This window comes from Prionailurus viverrinus, chromosome C1, assembly GCF_022837055.1.
Source record: "Prionailurus viverrinus isolate Anna chromosome C1, UM_Priviv_1.0, whole genome shotgun sequence".
In the NCBI taxonomy this organism is placed as follows: Eukaryota; Metazoa; Chordata; class Mammalia; order Carnivora; family Felidae; genus Prionailurus; species Prionailurus viverrinus.
The window spans coordinates 189,217,687-189,242,960 of NC_062568.1; the positions used below are offsets into that span (position 1 = coordinate 189,217,687).

Here is a 25,274-nt window from a genome sequence, read left to right on the forward strand (position 1 = left end):
AGGCAGGTCTCCAGTTGTCTCAGTTCTCTGCTTCATTTGGTAGGAGAGGGAGTTCTTGAAATTGGAAATATGACAAATGGCTACCGTAGATCAAAGATACGACAAATGCCTAGGGGGAGCTAGAAGGGGATTCAGAATGAGTTCAGCTCGTGGAAAGCATCTTTGAAAGAACTGCCCAGCTCTGGGATCCCCAAGAGTCTGTGAGTGCCCAGTGACAAGTGGCCCTTCTCCACGACTGGGTTTCAGTCGGAGGATCCCTCTACCCTGATGGGAAAGTCACAGCATGATCTCTGCCTTCACAGCAGTCCCTTTGCCTTCCTTCCCCTCCCTGCTGGTGTGCACAGCAGTCTTGGCCCGGATCTGTGACATTCTGAGCAAGTCAAGGAGGCAGTTCCAGTCATCAGACTAGGTGTGCGCTGGGAGCCGGGGTGGGGAGAGCCAAGAGACAAAGAGCATGGGAAGTCAGGAGGGAGAAATGAGAAGAAAAGCACTTGGGGACAGAGTAGGGGAAAGGGCTATGAATGTCCTAGAAGGAATAGAGGATGGGATCAAGGAAAGGAAAAGCGAAAAGAATGTGGAGAAAGAACATCGGGAAAATTAAAAGACAGGAAGGAAGTTATCCGTTCTCTTGGCACACTTGCAAGAGTAAGGGGTTCACCAATTTGAAAAGCAGCCCATTTCACTGTGGAATCGCTCTAATGATCAAAAAGTTGCTCTTCAAATTGAGCCCGAACCAGTTCTCCTGGAACTTCCACTACTGGCTGTGAATTGTAACCGAGTCCCTCTCTGGCAGTGTCTGGAGACAGTTACCATGTCTCTTTCCCCTCCCTCCCATTGAAAAAAGGAAAATCTCCAGGCTTACATAGCTGAGATCTTCTGCTTTTTTTGTTTGTTTGTTTGTTTGTTTGTTTTTTGTTACCCATCCGGTGTCAAGACCTCCCATTCCCACCATCTGGTCATTCTTGTTTAGCCACATTCTACCTTTTCATTAATTCTCCCAAAGTGTGAGCCCCAAAATTAAGCACAGTAATTCCAAACATAAAAAGCCACCAGCCACCATAAGCTGGCACCTGGACCTAGCTTTATAAGCCTTTCAAGGGGCAGGACTGTTTCCTGTATCTGCATGGTATGGTAGGGGGGAACTGACATTTGTTTGAACACCTATTGTGTGCCAAGGACTGTTCCAAGATTTTCCTGAACTCAACTCATGATACTCCTGGGAGGTCAATATTATTGTTCCCATAATTCAGAGGAGGGAGTAAAAGCCTGCAGAGGGTCAAGGCCCCACTGCTATTAAACTGCAGTGCCCTGACTCTGGCTCCAAGTATAACTCCCTCACCTTCCTTCATTAGCATGATACACCCAGAGCCCCACATTAGCTCCTCGGATGCAGGGGAATGGCACCCTTGGTTCACCGAGCACTGAATCACCTGAATTCCAGAGGGTTGGGTTTGGGGGTTATTTTTTAGTTTGTTTTTGAGGTTTCTTTTTACATGGGCTGCTATCATTCCAGGTCTCCTCACTCTCAAACTTGTACAATTTATATTTTGAGCCAAAATATAGTTAATTATATCTGTTAAATGTTATTTTGTGAACTCAGCCCATAGTTCCTGCCTAGCCAGAAAATAGTAATAGTTAATAGCTAATATTTACTGAGCCTTCTCTGCTGGACTTGTTGTGTATTTCCTCATTTAATCCTGACAGTAACCCTCTGAGACAGGAACTTTTATCATCTCCATTTTAAAGATAAGAAAACAGAGGCACAGAGAGGATAAGGGAAGGGGCAGGAATGTTTTATATCTGAATTTTGTTATTCATTATATAGCATGTAAATTATATAGCATGTTCTCTTTGTCTTTAACCAATTTGCTGATAGAAATATTGACTAAGACCCGACTGAGGACACATGCTCTGTCTGCAGGTTGGTGATAACATACATTCTTTGTTCAAGTACATCTTATCCCACAACTCCTAAATGAACTGACATTTGCCTAGCTTTCTCTATCTTCTCTATAAAGCTCTCAAAAATCTCTTTCTGAAATCTATACATATAACAAGCATCCTGTTCCTGAGGTACTGTCTCTTGAGAGAAGTAAGCTTTGCACAGTGGAAACTATTGTCAACCACCCAAGTCTTAAATGTTTATCAATTCTGTATATGTTTGCATGCCTGCTCCATGCAAAGCACCGTGGGATGGGAAGTAATATATAGAGAAATAAGGTCTGTACCCTACGTTCAAAGAGCTTAAGTTCTGTTGGGAAAGATGAGAAATGCACAGGAAGGAAACATACAATAAAAACCAAAATGTGATAAATGCCATAGAAGGATTATATGTAAGTGCTTTAAAAGTTAAGAGGGAAAAGTTACCACCACGTAGAGATTATCAAGGTAGATCACTGGGAGGAAGTGGCGTTGTTCTAGAGCAAGGGTTGGCAAACTACATCCCAAGGGCCAAATCCATCACAACACAAGTTTTTGTAAACCATTGAACAATGGTTTTTACGTTTAAAAAGTTTTTTTTTAAGAATCAAAAGAATACTTCATGATATGTGAAAATTATATGAAATCTAAATTTCAGTGTCCATAAAGTTTTATTGGAACACAGCCACACTTATTCATGTGTGTCATGTGTCTATGGCTATGTCCTGCTACAACAGCAGAGCTGAAGAGTTGCAACAGAAAAAGTATATCCTGCAAAATCTAAAATATTTGCCATCTGGTTCCTTACAGAAAAAGTTTGCTGACCATTTGTTCTTGAATCCAGAGTTTGAAGGATAAGTGAGACCTAGACATGCAGAGTTGAGGAAAGGGCAATCTAGGAGGGACTAGAGCAAGTAAAGTCAGGGAGGCAGGAAAGTAGAAGTCGAGTATTCTATCCTATGTTACCTTTGTTTATAAGTGTAATAAAGGAGGTTCGAAAATTCAAAGAAAAAAAAAGGAATAAGGAAAAGAGGGAGTGAAGTAAACAGAGCATATAAAATAAATGTAAGACGCAGGAACAAAGAAAGAGGGATGAGGCCTGAAGGAAAAAGGCAGTGGGAGGGGAGAATACGAATGCCAAGAAAGGCAAGAAAATGGGAAAATGTTGGGAATAGAAAGAAGTCAAGCATGGAGAAAGAAGTTCGTGTCATCTATTCCTGATAAAGCTGGGGGGCGGGGTGGTGAGAAGTGTTGAGTCACCCTTGTACATCTTTGGTATCCCCTGCAGCTCCTAGAGTTATCTACTGACTAGGAATGTGCTTGCCACGACAATTCAGTTTAACTCAGTGTAGTTTAGGAAGAGAAGTAACATTTATTGGGCTCCAACTGTGTGCCAAGCACTGCAGGCAATTTGAGTAAATGTCCTCACTTAACCTTCACAGTAAGCCTAAAGAGTAAGCATTATCCCCGTTTATGGAGGTGTAACTGGGTCACTTTGGTCATTACTTAACATCTGTGATCCTCAGTTCCCAGTGGGGAGAATAATGACTACTTGTAGGGTTATTGTGAACCCTAAGTGGGAATGCGTGCGCGTAGGGCTTGACACACTACTGCTAGTCGTTATTATTATTGCTCCGAATTGGCGGGGCGGGACTCCACAGTCCACCACCGCACTGGGGACTTCCGACGGGCCGCGCGGCGCTCGCCTCCCTAAATCGAAAGCCCAAGTCCCTAACCCGCCGCCGGGCTCGAGGCGCCTTCCGGAGGGCGCGGGGCGGGGCCGGCGCGGCTGCACAAAGGAAACGCGCGGCCCGGCTTCCGCGCCGGCGCCCCGCCTCCCGGAGGCCCCGCCCCGCATGACCCAGGCCCCGCCCCGCGCCGCGCCCCGCCCCCGGCGGAGGCGGCCGCGGGAGCCCTGCCGGGACGCGCCGCATTGTCTCCGCGGCGGCTGCAGCCCTCGAGCGCCCGCCGCGCGCGCGCAATCCGGCAGCCGCCCGCGCCCCCGCCCCGGCCTCGCGCCCCCGCCGCCCTTTGTTGACGCCGGCCGGGCCGGTGCGGTCGGATGCGCCGCGGCAGCCCCGGGCCCCGGCTCGGAGGCTCCCGGCGGAGAGGAGGCGGCCCGCCCGGGCCCGGGACCCCGTGCGAGGCGGCGCCCGGCCGAGGGGCTGCGTAGGCCCCGCCCGGCCAGGCCCAGCCGGGCCCTGGACAGGTCAGTGTCCGTGGCGGGGGAGGGGTTCACGCCAGGAGGGGGCCCGCGGCCCGCGCTCGTCGCACTGGAAGCCGGGCACCGCCCTCCGGTGCCACTCCCGGCCCGGGCCTGCTCGGCTGCCAGGCCGTGCCAGCCCGCGACTCTCGCCCTCTCGGCGCCTGGGAGGTGCCCTCTGCCTCCCCCGTCGCCGGGGACCCTGCCTGCCCCGCACTCCCCCGGAAGCCGCTGTGTCAACCTGGGCGTGCCGAACGCTTCCGTGTGTCCGCGCCCCTGCCCCCGGTCCCCGCGCACCCCACCCCCACCCCCGTCCTCCGGGGACGGCCATCCACCGGGGGATGGACCGGCCGTTTAGGGCCAAGGCTGCTGCCGTCCGCCGCGCTCTGTTGGTAGGGGACTGCTTCGCTTGGAGGGCCTGCCGCTTCGCTGGAGAGTTTTGTTTTTAATCTAGTTCAGTCTCACGAGGTTTTTAATTGGATGGAAAGGGACAAGCTGTTCTGTGTCTGTCCTGTCTTCCATTTTTAGAAGAGCGTTTTCTCCCTTTCTGTGCCAAATGAAGGTATACTGAATTGTGGATTCTTTACATAAAAATCGGGATTTGCGAGATTCTGTTTAAATTGAAGTCCGCAGAGGGGAATAATTTGCCCAAGGCTAGGTTGCCATTAGTTTAATGATGAAACTACCATCTGAACTCCTGGCCCCTGACTTCTATATCGTTGGATACCACCAGTCAGTGCCAGTGATCCCACCTCTTCGTCCCTTCCCCACTCCTGCCTTCCATACCTAAACAGATTTCACTGACATACTTTCAGTTCTGATCAACTTTCCTTTCCTGCCTACTCCATAGCCAGAATGTTCCCCTTCTTCCAGTGCGGTCTACAGACACACTCTTTTATTCTTTTTCCTGCTTTACAAATCAGTGACAGCTTTCCCCTTAGATGTCTCCCAACCTAGGGCTCTAATCCCCTCCATTAGCATATTGGGCCCAGAGGATCCCTTGTTGTGAAATAAGCAACCGACCTAAATCCACCATATGTCCCCGATTTTTCTAGGACAGCCCCAATTTAGAATCTTCCATTCCATTGTCTATCAGCCCAAGTGTCTTGATTTTTGGTTTAGAAAATAATGTCACTTTAACTGTATCAGACCCTGCTGTCCTGGCCTTTTCCAGCCATTTGGCTCTGGGGCATAACTGGGTAATCCAATTATCATTCACCTGGGATTTTTCTTCTCCTTCTGAGTCAACCCAAATGTTGGAACTGCCAGGATTCCTAGGTGAGTCTGAAAATGACAGGCTAATGAAGGAAAGAAATTCCTTGTTGCACCTATATTTCTGCCTCCCTGCCCTCCCCATCTTTTATTCCAGTACAGGGCAGCAGACCTGTGGCAGTGTCTGTGGATTAGGGCTTAGGTTTAGGTCACAGGGATGTCGGGTTTCATATCATTCCACTGTAAAATAGGAAGAAAGTAACTAAGTGTGTTGATTATAGGGCAGAAGGTTCTGTCGGGAATCTTAAGATGCCTGCACAGCTAAGTAGTTTTGGTTTCACCCAGATTAACACACTTTTATTAGGCTCCTGCTTCATGTAAAGCCTTGCCCTAGGCACTGTGGAGAATATAAAAGTGATTTTCCCACGTAGCCCCCAACATCTGGATCTGTATTTGGAAATATCCACCCTTTTTGAATCAGCTGATAAACTGTTTCTCACTGTTTCTGTCCCTAAATTCCAGTCCCTGCAAGGCAGGAACCAAAGTTTCTGGTTTGGCTCATTCCCAGGGGCTGGCTTGTTTCACAGAGGGTCCAGCAGATGGGTAATGGTGCTCTTTTGGCACCTGCCCTTTCCAGGCACTCTTCATCATGGGAGCCCTGCCCACCCAAGATCTGTTTCTAGGCTTGTCTACACACACTGGGAAGGATAGATGCCTTTTCTCCTCCAACCTTAATCTTGAGAAAGTAGGTGGTTTCTTGGTCTGTATTTCTGTTGTTCTTGAGTTGGTTTCTCAGTTACCCAACTGTGTTTTGCTTGAGCAGTCTCTCCTGTTGTCACTCCTTTTTTTTTTTTTCTTTCCTTTTTTAAAGCTGTTGTTTTACTGAGATGTGGCACATAGATGCTTCAGGAACATTGGTATTTCATCATGTACTCACTGCCCAGCTTTTTCCAGTTCTCTTCCAGGTCCTGACATAATTTCTAATTTACCTTTGTCAAGCACACTCAACGTCTATTATTTCCACTTCCCTCAAAGAAAGGAGGAAACTCCAGCTCTTCTTCCTCCTGTCCCTGTAATGATTCTCCTGGATGTAGGCCTCGTCAGCTATTGCTTCTCTGCCTTTCAGTAGAGGATAACCTTTTAGGAAGCTGTTGTTCTGCTTCTCTGGACATAAGTCCTGTGTCACTGACTTTCTAGTCTAAGCTGATTGAACCTGAGACTTCTGTTCCTGCCACCAAGACCCCCTCCCCCATCTATGACCCTGTGCCTGTTACTCACTCTGGCTCAGCCCCAGAATCCACTCTTTTTCAGACCACATCCTTCTTCCTGCCTTACTCATTTCCTGTCTCAGATACTTGGGATCCTTTAGTTCTGATCTTTCCAAGGGAAAGAGAATAAACTAAGAGAAGAGGAATACATGGATAGATGGTCTTATAAACTTGAGCTGTTCTTTCTCTGGTCTCTCACACTCTCACATAGGCTGTCCCCTCCCTAGGTTTTCTTGCTTAAGAAAAAAAGAAATGATGACTGTCTCAGAATTAAGAATCAACACGTGTGAGTTCATGTCTTTTTGTCTTTTTTTTTTTTTTTTCCTACTGTTGTGAATGTGGAAAGACAACTTATCCTCAGACTCATCCTCTAAGTTTCTGCCCTCCTTTGGGCTGTGGGCCTCAGGCTAGCCATTTGGTAACCATTTGCCAAATAAAGTTCACCCACATCCTATCAGAGTCCCTTGCTGGATCAGTAAACCAAAATAAAATTTAAATTTACAAAACTAGGGAGTGCAATGGTGGTTCGAGTTCTGATAGTGCTGCCCCACGCTAGTAGGCTTTTTACCAAGGGTTTTATTTCACCCCCTCTTCTTTGAGTCATTCCAAGTTTATATTAAAGTTTCTCCCAGCTATTCAATGTCATTTGATCTCCAGACAGACTTGGTCCCGCCCTCAAAAAGATTCTCTTCTGAAAAGATATATCTACTAGAGAGGAGAGTCGGGAAATGAAAATAAGGAGTCTCCATGAATGATATTTTCTCTTTTATTCCCTTTTTTTTGAGCCATTTGGCAACTGGAAGATGAAGATGATGACTTTCTGTGGTCAGGAGGAATGTCACCAAAGTGGCTGGAGAGAGGATGCTATTGTGTTTTCCACCCCCGTGGAAAAGCAGGCTGGGGACTGCTGCCTTATGCAATCTGCCCTCCTGAGGCCTTTGTGCCAGTAACAGAAATGACTCTCTCTGCAGTGACTTGGCACCTTGTTTGTTGGAAAACATGGCTGGACTACCCCTCAAAGTGGATGTATGAACGTGTGTAGCTTTAGGTTTTAAGAGCTTCTATGGCATGGTTCAGACTATAATGTGAGTCACCATTTAAAGATTCTGCTGTGTTTTATGTTAAAAAACTAAGAAGTGTGCCTATTTAAGATTACTTATTCATCTCTCGAATAGATGCAGGTTTCATTTTGAGCACTTCTTTCAGAATTTCACTTGGAATTACTAGCTACATCAGACCACTGATTTGAGAAACTCAGAGGCAGACCACCTTGAATTCAATTTCATGACACTTGAGGAGTGGTTAGGAAACTAATCAACCATTTGTTTATCCAAGACAAAAACCTTAAAGATTCTGGATTTGTCCCATCAGTAACAAAAGTAGAGAATGATGGACGCAGCCAAGCAATGGGCTGTTTTATAGTTAAGCAGGAGTTATACAGTTACAAATGTTAGGGGTTTTTTAAAAATTTTTTTAATGTTTATTCATATTTGAGAGAGAGAGAGTGTGAGCAGGAGAGGGGCAGAGAGAGAGAGTGAGAGGAAGATGGATGATCTGAGGTGGAAGCAGACTCTGTGCAGACAGCACAGAGCCCGACGCAAGGCTTGAACTCACGGACTGTGAGATCATGACCTGAACCAAAGTCGGGTGCTTAACTGACTGAACCCCCCGGGCGCCCACCAATGTTAGTTTTTGAAGATAGAAGGTGTAGTAAGAACCATAACGCATAATTTAATACATTGTTGTGTGATTCATCCTAAGATCATCTCAGCCAGCATGGTAAACTTAACAGGTTTTTTTTTTCCTTCCCCTTCCAAATTATTTATAGTTTGTGAAAAAGGATGTGCTTTTCTTTCAATTTCCAGGTATTTTTTTTTTAGTTTAGATAAGTCTAGAAGAAGAGCACATTCTTTCTGCATTGCCAGAGAAAGGATTGTTATTAAACAGGGATTGCCAGTTCTGACATAAGTTCAGATGTTGAAGAGTATTGCCATTTACTATTAGGACAGCCTTTAAAGCAAATATCTGTTTTCTGGATGATTTTCTCCTCAGCAGAGAAATTTATTATAGCTTCTCTTAAAAAGAGATGACTGTCAGATGGAGTGTCCTAACCAACTCTTCCCCAGTAGATTAGGAGGACCGGGCTTGACACTGAAGATCGAGACTATTGGCAAGAAAATGAGAGCTCATGACCACTGGGGGTTATTGTTAAGGCCCTAGCTGCATGGCTGTTATGTCTCAAATACTATATAATTATCCCGTTACTGATATCTTGAGCGTATTTGAAACCATCCGTATGTGACCTAAATCCATACAATCCAAATCTATATTAATCCAGTCTATACTAAAACATGTTTAAAACAGTCAAAGCAAATGACACTTCAGATGGAAACAAAATTAATACCAGTCAAATACTGTTTTTTTTAAAAAATCGATTAAGTCTATATTTTCAGGTATCCAGTGGTCAGTATTAATCTATTCTGTCAGCTGATTGGTAGGATAGGAAGGTGATTGCAGACTTGGACAATGGTTTTAGGAACGGAGTGATGTTTTCCAAGAGCAGAAATGATCGGGAGGATTGGTTTGCAAGTTAATATCATCATCCCATTATATAGATAAGACAGCTGAGGCTTAGCTTTTTCCCCCTCTCTCTGTCTCCCTCCTCCTCCTCTTCCTCCTCCTCTTCCTCTTCCTCCTCCTCTTCCTCCTCCTCCTCTTCCTCTTCCTCTTCCTCTTCCTCTTCCCTCTCCCATTTATCTAAGAATATTAGTGCTCCTGCACTTGGTAAATAAATAAGCATATCAGGCAACATAATGGCCTTTACTTTTATCAACCTGAAAATAATTAGAGAATTCACTAAATATCTCTAGTCGTTTGTGTGTCTTTTTTTAACAACTGGATTTAACAAGAAATCCATCTTCCATAATTTTACCTTCAGCCTTTAACTTCTTTCCACAGGCTAAACTGCCTTTGTAGTTTAGTTGCTCCAAAGTTATCTTTTCTGGTTTCTGGGGTTCTGCACTTCTCTGTGATACCCTGGGACTCCTTACGAAAGAACTGTGTACAAAGGGAATGTAGTGAAAGAACTGTGTACAAAGGGAACATAGTGGTTGTCTCGTCCTTTGGATTAATCACTGTTGAAGGTGAATTGAGACCTTTGGTTTGCCCCGAAGGCAAGTGCATTTCTGTTATGTTGTAGTCATTGTCAAAGTGGAAGTAACTTTTTTCCCTGAAGCCTGACCTCAAAAGGACAAGGACTTGACACCCTGAGTAGCCCAGGGTGTCTGAGGAACATGAAAGGTACCTGAGTTTGGGCCAGTGGGAGAATAACTCTGCCCCGAGGCTACACGAAGCCAGGCTCTATGAGAGCGAGATTAAGAGATTAAGGCGGGTTTCCTAATCTCTCAGGTTTCAGTGATGTTAGCCCTCCTATGGCCAAGTCCTGCCTGATCCTGCCTGTGTTGTCCCTGCATTATCTTATTGAATCTTTACTGCAGCCATGTGAGACAGGTCTAAGTACCCATTTTACGGATAAGGAAACTAAGGCCTAGAGTAATTTGTCCAGGATTACAAACTAGGATTTAAGCCTAAGGGCTTTCTGATCCTAAAGACTTAGCTGCCTTGTAGCACAGCTTCTAAATGTGATCAGCGCCACATATCTTACATACAAAAATTCTATTCACTGTAACCTTGTAAGATAGGCAGTGTGATCCTCTTTTTTATAGACGGAGAGACTGAGGCTCAGAGCAGGTACCAAGTGCTCGCAGCTCGTGGGTAGTCAAAGGTGGAGCCAGAGGATGAACCCAGAGCCAGAGTCTTCCTCTGCCATGCTGACGTCCACCTCCTGTGATCTTGAGGTCTCGCGTGCACAGCCTCTCCCACTGGTTCCAGACATTTGGTCTTTTGAAGTCCTAGCATCCGCCAGGGAGCCGTGATGGGAGAGTATCTGGGAGCCCTCGGCCTCCGCCTTGGATCCCGCGAGAGGTAGCTGTGATTCCCAGGTGCGCCGACCTGTCCTGTGGGAAGTCACCCCGTGGCCCTGCAGGTGCTGCTGCCGAGTCTGCTGGGTCCGTGGGCCGGGAAGCCGGCCCTGCAGCTGTTCGGAAACCCCCGTTGCTCCCGCTGTCCTGACCTGTATGGGGGAGGGTGGCTGTCCGCTCCATTGATTCCTGCCTTCATCGCCGGGGGTGGCAGCTTGGAAAACATTCAGCTGTTTACAATTCAGCTTATGTACACTGTGGCTGGGGATTGTGGGTGAGTCAGAAGGGCCGCTCTCTCGGCCTGTGTCCTGAGAGACAGCGTGAAAGTCAGCTGTATGGTAATGGCTGCCAGGGAGGAGGAGGAGGAGGAGGAGCCCTCCCTAGCAGATGCCTGGGCCGGAGCCGCTCAGCCCCGATGCTTCAGGTCTGAGGAGCACGTCTGCCCTCCGGTCCTCTTAACCCGGACTCAGCAAGGTCGTTCGGCCGTGTCACTGAGAGCGGGTGTGGGGCTACCCGGCTCAGCCTCCCCTTGCGTTCCGCCGGCCGGCTCCCCCGCAGGAGTCCAGGCATGGACCCAGAGCCTCGCCCTCCTGCGACTGCTCGGCCAGGGGCCCTGGAGCCCCCTGTGATAGGAGCCCCCTGTGACTCTTCCCCTGAAAAAGTTACGAACATTGGGCATTGGTGCCTCCTGCCTTGTGATACTCAGAAGACCACTGGGGTAGGAAGGGGCCTGCGGTTTCCCCGTGACTAAGAGCTCCTTTTGTGCATGTTTTAGAAGCTACTGTCTTCCACATACAAGGCAGCCACCCTTGCCTTAGTTCTGAAATGCACACTTTTCCCCTTCTGGAAAATTCAGATGCTAGACTCCAGTCCTGTGTGATCTAGTGCCCATGATCCAGAAGGATCACTGTCCACTCCCACCCTTCCCACCAAGCCTGCTGTCCCGAAATGGGGAGGAAAGCTGTCTGCTTATCTGAGTGGCTCACAGCAAGGTGTGAATGACCACAGGTGTCTATTTACATTTTAAAAGTTGTTAACCAAATGATTCTCTTTAATTGATGGACTCGTGAGGTCCCAGGATGGAGCCATAGTCCTCCTTCTCTTGCCCCCTTGCCCTTTGTCCCCCCATCTACCTGTGTCTGCCCACCCCTTTCTCCCTCGTCACCACCCCCCTCCCCGCCACTTCAGTTTCCTACTCCGTGGGGCGGTGGTGGGGATGCCAAAAAACGTGTTTATGAAATATCTGACCTTCCTCACTTTCAGAATGGCACCAATTTCTTTACTTATTTCTTTCTGAATAACTAAAGAGACTGTAAGAGTGGCTGGTGGGGTTTTCTGCTGCCCTCAGCTTACTGTGCTTTGTTACTACCCACCAGATCAGCTGCTCTCTGCCTCCTGGATATGGTTTCCCTGGGCATTCACTTCACAGGCGCTCCACTCGGGCTCTCTCTAGAGCAAGCGGTTCTTCAGGAATCCTGCTGTCCCCCATCCTGGCCGCATGATTGGGCCTGCTAAGCTGAGGCACAGTGAGCATGATTTCAGAGCCAGGGGCATGGAGAGAATGCTCTCTGTTGTATAAGCAACCTTGTTTTGCCATTTGTCGAGCAGAATTTGCTGCAGGCAAATGACCCATGTTATCACCTACTTTGCTTCCTTAAATTCTTTATTAACTTCATTAGCTCTGTCTTACTCCTGCTGCAATCAAGCAAGGGTAGTTAGAAGTCTTGTAAATTAAAATACTCCTCCTGTCTGGAGAAGATAGAAATGAAAGCCACGGACCACGCTGAGGGGGCAGGAGACGCTCCGCTTGCCTTCCATGTCCTCTGAAGCAGGTCTTCAAGGACTTGCTTTAGGGGCACACAGAATGAATAGCCAGACCACCTGATATGCCCATAATAACTGTTAGTACTAAGCCATGTTCCAGCATAACTGATTTTTGTTTTATCTGCACACGTGAAGAACATCAGACTTAGTTCTAAAATGACCCAGATTTCGCATAGCTGTGGCCATCCAGACCTCTGTCTTCAGTGGGCAGGAGAGCTCAGCCTCTCTAGACACCTAGTGACTGGCCCTGAGGCTGGGGCCATTTTTATAGGAGCCTCCCAGGCTCTGCCTCTAGAGGTCATCATGCTTCCAGATGCCTAGAGCCCACACCCATGTTTCGAAGGGGCCAAGGAATCCAGCACTCCAGCCTTCAGGGCAACTTAATGCCCCTTCTTGCTGAAGAAATCCCCACCCTAACGGGATGAAATGGGCTAAGGAATAACTCTTGTTCTTCGTGACCAGGTACCCAGAAATGCCGCTCCTGTAGGAGGCACTGGCCTAGCTACTCTCAAATCATTATAGCCTCGGAAAGTAATTTACAGATCTCAGATGGTGTCAAGTTCCCTGTCTGAGACTGAGGAGACTGGCGAAGACTGAGACCATGGGTTCCAGATGATCCAGTTTAACAGACATTAAGTAGCTGTCCTATAGCGGGCATGGGGTTAGTTCCTGAAGATACAGAGGTAACAAGACATAGCCCCTGCCTAAAGAAACTTGCTCTGCCTAGCACAAAGGATGAACCCCAGTGCAGATAATCTCACAAACAGGCTGCTGGGTGGTCCACATTTCTGCCAGAACCTATGAATGAGACCAGAATTGAGAGGCAACCTAGAGGTTGAGACCTACATAATGTTAACAACTGCCCCAGAACATATGTCCTGTTCATTCCTATCTGCATACTTGGCCCTTTGTGGGCAGCTTCATTAAAAGACTAGATTCTCCCTCCCTGGCCTGCCTCCCGCCCCCACCCCCACCCCCACCCCCACCCCCACCACCCGCAGTCTGTCGTGCTCACGGCATCCTGGCCTCCACCTTTCAGATTTGGGTGCCTATTTGTGTATAATGGCTTTTGAGACCTGTGGAAATCTTCAGCAGCACCACCAGCCTCAGGACTGGTCAAGAGAATTGAGAAAGCAAGAATTCCTGAAATAGAGTCTTTCTTTCTATCTTTTATCTGGCCGCAGGGCCGGCAGGACAGGTTTCTGCAAGTTTCACTATTAAGCTGCTTTCCCTCCAGCAGGCTGCAGAGCAGTCTGGGAGAGCGGGAAGCAGATTAAATTAATCTCAGAGTGCTGAGCTTGGCAGGGGGTGAGATTGTGTTTGGTCATTCCAGAAATAGCCCAGACTCCTTTGTTCCTAAAGCAGATGAGGAGGCCTTGGCCCACAAGAGGACTGCCAAGCAAATAGTCGCAAACCTTTGTATATTTGTAAATCGCCCTCCCTCTGTCCCTTGGTTTCTGTCTCTTCTGCAACCTGCCCGTTATAATGGGCAGTGATAGCTTCTAACGTTAGGGTGAAAGGGTTTATTTGTTTATTCTCCTGCTTAATAAGATCCTTCTTTTAAAACTGAGATTCCAAGAAGTCTTTGCTTCCCAGAGTTAAGCATCGGCTCTGTAGACTCGGAGCTACTGAGACGTATCTGTTCACTACTGTATTTGGCGTGAGGGAAGAATCTGACCTCAGGAGTTCTGCCTGCACCGCCCTGTCTTGCAGTGCTCCAGTGCACATTAATAGACACTGCTCTGAGACACAAGAGGGGAGGGAGTAGTGGTGGGGGAGGGAGAAGAATCAGGCAAGGATGGAGAGATCCCATAAAAGGAGACAAGGTATCAGAAGCAGTTTGGTGATGAATATCTAAAGAGCCAGAGGTGGGAGTGACCCCAGAATTCAAGGAGAAAAGAGTACTTGCACAGAGGAATTATAAACCAAAACAAGGGAGTCCTGTGTCTCGCTCCTCCTGTGCTCTCAGTCAGGAATGTGACCATGTTTCAAAGAAACAAAACAAAAATCTTAACCAACCCCATCTCCTAGATCAGTGCGCTTGAGTTTTCTGTTGGTGTTGACTGGGTCCCTGACTTTAAAGGATGTAAACAGAGAACACCTAGGATGATGATGAACTTGCAGCCTTTCGTGGAAGGAATAGAAGCAGGAGAGGGCGTTTGGCCTGAAGGAGAGAAGATAGAGTGTGGTCGTGGGTGATACGCTTTCTGACACCAAGAGCATTTCGTGAGCACTTACAGTGTGCTGCTCTGTCGGGGGATTATCTCCTGCGGTCCTCATAGCCACCCGACACTGTAGGGTAGGTGGTGTTACTGTCCTTAGTTTACAGCTAGTGAGAGAGCTAGTCTCAGAGAGACCACGACTTGTGCCTAATTCGTTTGAGTGATAAAGACCAGTCTCTAAGCCAGGTCGAAGCCTGTGTTTTTGCCCATTATACAAATGCAATTGGCCTTCTTCTGTATGGTCTTAAGGAGCAGAAAGGTGGGCAGAAATTAACAGGAGATAGAGTTTTGGCTCACAGGAAGGAAGAACTTTTTAACCAAACTGCCCACACTGGGAACAAACCACTCCAGAGGTAGTCCGTTCCTTTGCCATCAGAGCTGTTCAGACAGATGCCCCAAAACCACTGGGTGGTGGGAGTATTACAGAGAAGGTTCAAGCATTGGTAAGGGAATGAACCAGACTTTCTAATCTTGTGATTCTGTAATCTGTAGTTCATTAGAGAAGTCAGGAAATATTTTTTTTTAATTTTTTTTAACGCTTATTTATTTTTGAGACAGAGAGAGACAGAGCATGAGCAGGGGAGGGGCAGAGAGAGAGGGAGACGCAGAATCTGAAACAGGCTCCAGGCTCTGAGCTGTCAGCACAGAGCCCGATGCGGGGCTCGAACTCACAGACCGCGAGATCATGACCTGAGCCGAAGTCGGACGCTTAACCGACTGAGCCACCCAGGCGCCCCAGGAAATATTTTACTAGGCTCTAATTAGATGTAAATTGCCACCATCTAAAAATAAAATGTTAACTTCTATAGTCAGCTGTATATTTTAACAGCATTTATTCATCAGTTTAAGTGAAATACATGTTTTCTTGCCTATTTAAAATATTAAAGAGAAAATGTAATTCTGTAAATGCAGGCTTAAATATTTAACATTTAAAAGCAGAGAAATTTAATTTGATTGATTTGATTTGATTGACCTGGTCCTCCTAGTTATTCATGGACAGTTAAGAAAAGATTTTTTGATGTAGTTCCCAAACACCTTCATAGTTTAGAGAGGCGAATTCTAAAGGGGAAAATTTTCATCTCTACAGTAAAGTCAAAGCTGTCAAAAACTTTTTTTTCAAACGACTATAAACACTTAAAGGAATTTTTCCAACTTGCTGGTGTGAATGTGTCTCAAACAAAAATTAATTTTAAAAAATCTCATCATTCATATCTCTTAGATGGCTCGTGCTCAGCTCTGAAATTTATTATAGTTGAATTACTGAGGTCTGATTAGTGAAGGCATGTGTCATAGTCGATTCCTTTCTATCAACAAAGATTTATCCTGGTTTATTGAGCATTAGGACTGCTAGTAATAAAATGAACCAGCTATAAACCTTTTCTAAAATGTGTTTATTTTTATTTCTTATGCTACATATCAGACTCTGAATTCCTGTTCCATGGTGAGATTTTCAGTGTTTAACATGAAATAAGAGCATCGACATACAAAGTTTTATGCAAAAATTACTAAACTAATGTACTGAAATCGTTTTTCAAGAATGTAACACACACAGGCAGGGTTACGCTTAATATCAATAGGCTTGTTGTAATAAAGAAATGGCTTTTTCTTTCTCTTTTTTTCTTTTTTAGGAAGTTCCAGGTTACAGGCAACTTCAGCTCACACAGTTGGTGTGGAATGGGCCTGGGAAGGGGGCGGGGAGGGAGCTGCAAAAGTGAGGTAATGAGGGTCTGTACCTCTAAATCATGGAGCAGCTCAGGAGAGGGGCCGACAAAGTGGAGAAGAGGAGGGTCCCCTGTGGTGTGTTCTGTGTAGGCACCTTGACACGCTTTTTACAGCACTCTGTCAGGTCCTTCAGAGGAAGGCCAGCAGGCCCGCAGGGGAAGAGACCTCAGGAGGGGAGGACTCTGGTTGGCTAAGGACTGGACTGGATGTGGAGCTGAGAACAGGGCAAGGGGCTTGATCAAGAGCACAGGGCCAACAGAAGCAGTATAGAGCCCCCCACCTTGGGGGAGAAATTGAATGCAGGTGTATCTTAATGCGTGACCCCCAATAACCAGCCTCCTATGGATAGCACCGTGTTCACTTGGGGCTCAACCCTCGTGTTCCCTTTGTGTTCATCTCTGGGGTTTGTACTTTGACCTTTCACAGGCTGCTTAAAATCTAATCCTTTTCCATGGAAAACTTTATAGAAGGTTTAACCTCTCTCCCCCAGACCCCATCACACCCCAAGCCCTGTACCTAGTGCAGCTTTTCATCCTGGTTGTAGTTATCACCTTAAATACATTCTCTCCCTTGAACTGAAGATTGCCTTGTTTGTCCAGATCAATATTGACCGAGGTCTTAACTCCCAAAAGAGAATTATTATCTGTTTGACTTGGTTAACTATTCTTAGCACAGTTGGGAAATTAAAAAATACTGCTAGCTGATTAGCTGCCTGGTTGCAGGACCGATTATAGTCCCACTTGGTGGTGTGTCCATCAAACCTGCCACTTTTAAGTGGGTCATTGACAGAGGGGACTGCTTGCTTTGCATTGTCGTTTGGCTCCATGGAAAAAGCCAGGCACATGCTGAGTCCCTGCCCTTCCTTCTGCTGGTCTGGACCCAGTTCTGACCTCCCCTGCTTGTGTTTTCCTACTCTCCCCTTGTACAGAGACAGGGCAGGGCATTGTTCATGCACTGACCGACCTCAGCAGCCCCGGCATGACCTCAGGGAACGGAAATTCTGCCTCCAGCATCACCGGCACTGCCCCCCAGAATGGTGAGAATAAACCACCACAGGCCATTGTGAAACCCCAAATCCTGACGCATGTTATCGAAGGGTTTGTGATCCAGGAGGGGGCGGAGCCTTTCCCGGTACGGACTACTTCTTTTCCCCTCTTTTTTTTTTTGTTTTTGTTTTTTTTTTTTTTTGAAGTATATTTTGGATGTGTATTAGAATATTTTTACATTTCCATGTAAAATGTCCAAAAATGTAAACAGTTTGCTCTTTCCTTGCTAATTTCCCCCCCGCAAAAGAATGTCAGAGCCATTTTCTTTCTAGGATTGAGTGTCTTCCTAAGGTCCAGAAGGGATCCGTGATTAGGAATAATTGGCAAGGTCCCTTGGTTAGAAGTTATCCACACACAGACTCAGCCATGTTCCTGCCTGGTGATGTGTGACCCCCTTAGTTAGAAGGGAATTCACATTGAGGTGTTGGGGGAAAGATGATGGGTTTGGGGAAATGAGACCTCGTTCAGTTTTGAATGCCAGAACCTCTGAATGGCAAAACTTTAGCCAATTAGAGAACAAAAGGAAACCGTAGAGCAAAATTTTCAGGATGTGTCTGAGATGAAGAGAAGAGAACAGGGTTGTAGCCTGAAGCTTCTTTTCTGGTGACAGAGCCTTGAAAAGAGAATGAATGAGAGTGAGGGGTACTTTAGAAAGGCCACAATCAGATGTGTCCAATGAGAGCATAAGACCAAAGGGAAATATAAAAGAATCAAGAAAATGGCTTGTTAGAACAAAACACCCACAGCTGATTCTGTGCGGTGTGAATTGGTGAAGACAGGTGATGCTCTTATACAGGTGGGAGGAGCCCAGAGCCAGGTGCACACCGGCCTCTCCTGTGATGAGATTATCTGGCTGTTAGAGAATACCATCTTCATGGGATGCCATCTGCCTTCTGCTCATTCTTCGGGTCCCTGAGTGGTTGGAACAGTCAGCAGCAGACTCTAAGCTTGATTGACTGAGCTGGCTGAACTGCCCTTCTAAAATGCCAGAAGACAAATAGCTTCTTGTCCTCTTTCCCTCTGAAGGTTGTTCAAGGCCTGTGGCAAAGAAATCTACCTGGAGCACCTTAGCTATAAGTAGCTCCAGCCCTGTCACGTCCGCTCCCTCATTAGACTAGGTCTTGGCCTTGGTCTCCTAGAGAAACACCAGAAACCAACCGATCTGACAGGGTGGATGCAGATTGAATGGCTCCCCCACGGCATCGCCCCAGAGATCTAGCCACCAGGTTGCCTGCACAGAGGCAACGAAGGAAGGACCAAGAGTGAATAAGCCCGTCTAGATCCTGGCAGCCACACAGGGCATTTGCTCTGTGGCCCAGAGTCCATTTCCTCCTGCTCTCCTCCATGGCTGCCTGTGTCTCTGGCTTGGGTAGAGCAGCCGTAAGGTGGGGAAAAGTAGGAAACGAAAAAATGGTTGCCGAGTCCCTCTAGTGTCATACATATACTCACACACACGGCCTCGGCTGTATTCCTGCCCGGTGACATGTGAACCCTGGGTCCTGGCAGCTTCGCTGGTGGTGATTTCTGTCTCCATCTCTGCCCCTCACTCACTTGGAAGAGTAGGTATTTTCCTAACCTCCTAAGCCGTCCTTTGGTCCTGGATTGAAGCCATCCCTGTACTTGGGGGACAGTTGGCATCTTGCCTCCTGAGCTGCTCAGCAGAATAGGGCCTTGAGCAAGGCACACTTGGATGATGATGTGGAGGCTGGCATCTGCACCTAGATGCTTTATATTTGTAATTTTGATGAGGCTGGATAACAAGGCAGTGTCTCCCACCTAACCCTCATGGCCTCCATGTCACCTTGTCCTCTAGGTGGGACGCTCGTCCCTGCTGGTGGGGAATCTCAAGAAGAAGTATGCACAGGGGTTCTTGCCTGAGAAACTTCCACAGCAGGATCACACCACCACCACTGACTCTGAGATGGAGGAGCCCTATCTGCAAGGTAGGCCTCTCACACCCCAAATGCCTTCCGATTTGGCTGAGCTGACCGGGAAGTAGACAGGGCCACAAAGGCAGGCCTCACACACTTCCTCTAGCCGTATCCGTGGAGGAACCCTGGCCAGAGAGTGGGTTAACATATCGGTCTACCAACCATTTCCCCCGGGCCCTGCCCCCTAGAAAACAGAAGAGGGAAAGTCCCTGCCCTCGGGGAACTGTTTGTCCCCCGCCCCTCCCCCAGCCCCACTCCGGCCACGCACGGGATTCCAAGAGTTGCTTTTCCTGTGGGAGTCGCTGGCAGGAGGTGGGAGTGGGCAGGCAGGAGTGCCCCTCCTTCGCTGCCTCGGGAGCCGGCCCTCTGGCGCCACAGTGGCCAGGCGACGACTGCACTTGCAGCAGGAGCCACTGACTGAGCGGGGGCTACGTAGGATACAGAACTCCTGGGTTCTGTGATCCAAGGCAGCAGCTGACCAGACGGGTCACGGTAGGGTAGGGTAATTCCAGATCAGTTGTGACAGCATCCAGAGTATTCCCCATGAGCCTCCTCTCTTCCAGAGGGGTGTTGATTCTTCACCACCTGTGTTTGCCTCAGGCTCGTAGCACTCGGACAGAAAACCTGTTAGGTGTCCGGGGGTCCATCACCAAACACCACTGCTACTGGCCAGGGTGGAAGAAACGTCTCTTCCCAAACCAGCAGCGAAAGCAGATGGGCATTTTCCAAGCCAGACCAGAAGGGAGGCCTCGTGGGGTCCTGTGGGGGTTGCTCGTCTTTACACTTACTCTAGTTTCCATACTTTCCAGAATCCAAAGAGGAGGGTACTCCCCTCAAACTCAAGTGTGAACTCTGTGGCCGGGTGGACTTTGCCTACAAGTTCAAGCGTTCCAAGCGCTTCTGTTCCATGGCGTGTGCAAAGAGGTGAGTGGCCTCAGCCCTGTCGCTGTGCCAGCCCTTCCGCCTCCTCAGGATCGCACCTCGTGTCATGTCCTACCTCCCTTCAGCAATCGATCGTCCATCCTGGGAGACCCTAGGTGTAGCTTATCTGCGTTCCATCTTCCTCCACCTGCCTGGAAGTGGCACTGTGTCGCTAATCCGCCAGGTCCTGGAACCCAGAGCTCGAGTGAGCAGCCCCAAGTCTGAGGAGAGGAGGCAGTGCTTCAGCTTGGCTGTCCCTCCTGGGCCCCGTTGAACCCGTCCTCTTTCCCTGCCCTTGGCAGCTACTGTCCCCATTGGGCAAGCCCTCCACCAGAGGCTTCGCGCCGAGCCGCTGTGCTCATTGTAGATGTTCTCTTCGTGCGCTTCACCCAGCGTAGACCGATGATCCTAGTCAGACACAGCATCGTTTGCTGCGTGCCTGCCACGTGGTAGGCGCTGCTCTAGGCAGTTGATACGCCCTGGGTCATCTGGTCTTCAAAATAACTGTGAGGCAGGCGTAACTGCTGTGCCCTTCACACGCGCTAGGAAACTGAGGCATAGAGGATAAGTAGTTGTGCCGAGCGGCATAGTTGGGGAGTTAGACCCATCTGACTCCAGAGCCCTATGTGGTCTTCGTACCAAGGCAGAAGAGGCACCGATCCCAGAGCCCTGGACCCTCAAAGGAATAGAATTCTCTCAATCCCTAGGCAGAGAGGGGCTCCGCATGCTGGCTGGAATAAGGCTGTCCTCAGCCCTGTGCTGGAGGTAATCAGGGTACCTCTGTGAAGCTCTGCCAAGCTACAGGCATATCTCATTTTATCATGCTTCCCAGATACTGCGCTTTTTACACATTGAGGGTGTGCGGCAACTCTGTGTCAGGGAAGTCCATCGGCCCCGTTTTTCCAACAGCATTCGCTCACTTCTTGTCTCTGTGTCACATTTTGGTAATTCTTGCAATATTTCCCTTTTCGTTATTATCACATCACAGCGATCAGTGATCTTTGATGTTACATGATTGTTCTGGGTTCTGTGAACTACTGCCACATAAGATGGTGAACTTAGTAAACGTCATGTGTGTTCTGAGTGCTCCACCAACCGACCGTTCCCCTGTCTCTCCCTCTCCTCAGGCCTCCCTATTCCTTGAGACACAACAATGTTGAGATTAGGCCCATTAATAACCCTACTGTGGCCTCTAAGTGATCAAGTGAAAGGAAGAGGCACAGGTCTCTCACTTCAAATCAAAAGCTAGAAATGATTAAGCTTAGTGAGGAAGGCATGTGGAAAGCCAAGATGGCCAGAAGATAGGCCTCTGGTTCCAAACAGTTAGCCAAGTTGTGAATGCAAAGGAAAAGTTCTTGAAGGAAATTAAAAGTGCTACTCCAGTGAACATGCAAATGATAAGAAAGCAAAACAGCCTTATTGCGGATATGGACAAACTTTGACTGGTCTACATAGAAGATCAAACCAGCCCCAACATTCCCTTAAGCCACAGTCTAATCCAGAGCAAGGCCCTGACTCTCTCCAATTCTGTGAAGCTGAGAGAGGAGAGGAAGCTGCAGAAGAAAAATCTGAAGCTGGCTGAGGTTGGTTCATGAGATTTAAGGGAAGAAGCCATCTCATTTCATAAAAATGCATAGTGAGGCAGCAGGTGCTGATGTAGAAGCTGCAGCCAGTTACCCAGAAGATCCAGCTACAGTAACTCAGGAAGGTGGCCGTGCTAAACAACAGATTTTCAATGCAGACAAAACAGCCTGTTATTGGAAGAAGACACCGTCCAGGACTTGCGTAGCTAGAGAGAAGTCTGTGCTTGGCGTCATAGCTTCAGAGGACAGGCTGACTGTCGTGTTAGGGGCTAATGCAGCTCTGGTGAGTTGTTGGAAATTGAAGTCTATGCCCATGGACCATTCTGAACATCCCTTAAGAATTATGCTACATCTACTCTGCCTGTGCTCTGTCAGTGGAACAACAAAGCCTGGATGACAGCACATCTGTTTATGGCATGGTTTAGTAAATATTTTAAGTCCACTGTTGAGACTTACTGCTCAGGAACAAAGATTTTTTTCAGAATATCACTGCTCAAGGAGCCTGGGTGGCTCAGTCGGTTAAGTGCCTGACTTCAGCTCAAGTCATGATCTCATAGTCTGAGTTCAAGCCCCACGTCAGGCTCTGTGCCGACAGCTCAGAGCCTGGAGCCTGCTTTGGATTCTGTGTCTCCCTCTCTCTCGCCCCTCCCCCCCCAAAATAAACATTAAAAAAAAAAATACAGAATGTCACCACTCACTGAGAGTGTACCTGGTCACCCACAAGCTCTGATGGAGATGGCAATGAGATTTCATGTTGTTTCCATGCCTGTTAACAAATATATCATCCATTCTGTAGCCCATGGATCAAGGGGTCATTTTGACTTTCAGGTCTTTTTTAAAAGTGCATTTTGTAAGACTCTAGCTGCCATAGATCGGGATGGTGGATCTGGGAAGAGTCCATTAAAAACTTTCTGGAAAGGATTTGTCATTCTAGATGCCTTTAAGAATATTCAGGATGCATGGGACGTGCTCAAAATAGCAACATTAATGGAGTTTGGAAGAAGTTGATTCCCACCCTCATGGATGACCGTGAGGGGTTCAAGACTTCAGTGGAGGAAGTCCTTGCAGATGTGGTAGAAATAGCAAGAGAACCTGAATGAGGAGTGGAGCCTGAAGACGGGGCAGGGTTGCTACCATCTCGTGATGCAACTTGAGTGGATGAGGAGTGGCTTCTTATAGAGGAGCAAAGAAAGTAAAAACGCGGTGGGTGGAATCTCCTGGTAAAGATGCTTGTGAAGATTGTTGAAATGACAACAAAGGATTACATAAACTGAGTTGATAAAGCAGTGGCAGAGTTTGAGAGGAGTCCCAATTTTGAAAGCAGTTCTGTGGGGAAAATGCTATCAAACAGCATTGCACGTGACAAAGAAATCGTCCATGAAAGGGAGAGTCCATCACCATGGCAGACTTCATCGTTGTCTTATTTTAGGAACTTGCCCCAGCCTTCAGCACCCACCACCTTGATCAGTGAGCAGCTGTTGGCATCGAGGCGAAACCCTCCATCAGCAAAAAGGTTATTTATGACTCACTGAAAGCTCAGATGATGGTTAGCGATTTTTAGCAATAAGGTATTTTTTTGTTTTATAAAATTGTTTTAATGTTTATTTTTGAGAGAGACAGAGACAGAGCACAAGCAGGGAAGGGGCAGAGAGAGAGGGAGACACAGAATCCAAAGCAGGCTCCGGGCTCTGAGCTGTCAGCACAGAGCCTGATGCGGGGCTTGAACTCACAAACTGTGAGGTCATGACCTGAACCAAAGTCGGACGCTTAACCAACTGAGCCACCCAGGCGCCCCAGCAATAAGGTGTTTTTAAATTAAGGCATGTACATTGGTTTTTTTAGGCATAATGCTATTGCATGCTTAATAAACTCCAGTGTAACGTAAACCTTACTTTTATATGCATCAGGGAACAAACAGAAGTCATCTGACTCTCTTTATTGCGAGTCCTCTCTGGAACCGACCCCGCAGTGTCTGTGAGGTGCGCCTGTACCTCCCAGCAGGACTGCAGGCAGCTGTCTTCTGGCACCAGTGACGTTCAGTGTAGACCATGTCGGCCACGAGTTCTTCGCATGACCTGAGTTGTCATGTTGAGCACTTGCCACATGTTAGCTCATGTCACTGTTGGACCGAGTTCGGGAAGTGAGCCGTCTCATCCCCAGCTCCAGATGAGGAAACTGAGGCTCAGAGATCCAGTGGCTTACCCAGAGTCACACAGCTAGCAGTCAGTGGTAGACCCAGGATCGGCGCAAATAGACAGACTCAGATGTTGCTGGAGGGCCCGGCTGCTGTCATGCTGCCCGAGGCCCGTACTCCCCATGACTGTGCTCTGACTTCCGTCCTTCCCCGACTCCGGCAGGTACAACGTGGGGTGCACCAAACGAGTGGGGCTTTTCCACTCGGACCGGAGCAAGCTTCAGAAGGCAGGAGCCACGACCCACAACCGCCGCCGGGCCAGCAAAGCCAGTCTGCCACCACTTACCAAGGATACCAAGAAGCAGGTGAGATGCCGGCTTGACACAAGTCCCCGCCAACTTCCCTTCTTAACAGGCCCGGGACACCCGCTTGCCTTTCCCACTGCTGACTAAGTATACTCTGTTATGTCCTCATTTCTCACAACCTTCTCAGGTCCCTTAAGGGGCCCTTGCATTTGGACCCATGGATGCTTAGGGGTGGTTTCCCTTGCCCCTTCCTCACCTCTCCCCTTCCAGTTTGCTTCCATCCTTCTGGGAGCATGGAAGTGGGGTCTCCTCTGCCTGGCCCTGTGAAGAGACAAACCGTCCCGGTTATCTCATGTCTTACGTGGAGGGCGGGGTGGGGAGGCAGCCTATACCCTTTCCCCCACATCTCATTGGCTCTTTTTGTTTTTTTTCTTAATGTTTATTTTTGAGTAAGAGAGAAAGAGCATGAGCGGGGGAGGGACAGAGAGAGAGGGAGACACAGAATCCGAAGCAGGCTCCAGGCTCTGAGCTGTCAGCACAGAGCCCGACACGGGGCTCGAACTCACGAACCGTGAGACCATGACCTGAGCCAAAGATGGCCGTTTAACCAACCAAGCCACCCAGGCGCCCCGTCATTGCCTCCTCAAACACAGAGCACTGAGTTCTTGAAGCCTCTACCAGGACCATGGGTATTCACTCGTTAACTATTTTGTAGCCCCAGGCGTATGCTGAGAGGCGCTGTAGCGCTGTGAGGCGCTAAGGCTCTAAGTCACCCTGCGGGAGCCCACGGCCTAGTGGGACATTTCAGAACCTGATGTATTTTTGCTGCTTGTTGTCACTTGGGTCATAAACCTCTTTAAGACTCTGAGGAAAGCTGCCATCCAACATGCACATGCCCAGGAAATTCTCCATGCTGTTTCGTAGACCACCCCTGAAACCCATAGAGCCCTGGTTTAAAACCCCACATCTAGAAGAAACAACAGACATAGAGTCAGGTCATTGC

The 25,274-nt window shown here is 48.0% G+C and overlaps 1 protein-coding gene across 6 annotated transcripts in view; it reads left to right on the top strand.

Annotated features, from left to right (window-relative positions):
* Positions 1–25,274, top strand: part of PHC2 (polyhomeotic homolog 2) — a 116,334-nt gene that overhangs the window by 86,111 nt on the left and 4,949 nt on the right. For 3 of the 6 annotated variants that reach the window (XM_047871894.1, XM_047871892.1, XM_047871893.1), the window contains 4 exons: positions 17,280–17,482; positions 19,211–19,340; positions 20,138–20,252; positions 24,190–24,331. In XM_047871894.1, coding sequence (XP_047727850.1) covers positions 17,280–17,482; positions 19,211–19,340; positions 20,138–20,252; positions 24,190–24,331 — 590 coding nt within the window. Of the gene's footprint in view, positions 1–3,840; positions 4,130–4,523; positions 4,686–10,315; positions 10,588–17,279; positions 17,483–19,210; positions 19,341–20,137; positions 20,253–24,189; positions 24,332–25,274 lie in introns of those variants that run through there. The other 3 variants (XM_047871897.1, XM_047871896.1, XM_047871895.1) reach the window with 3 other exon arrangements.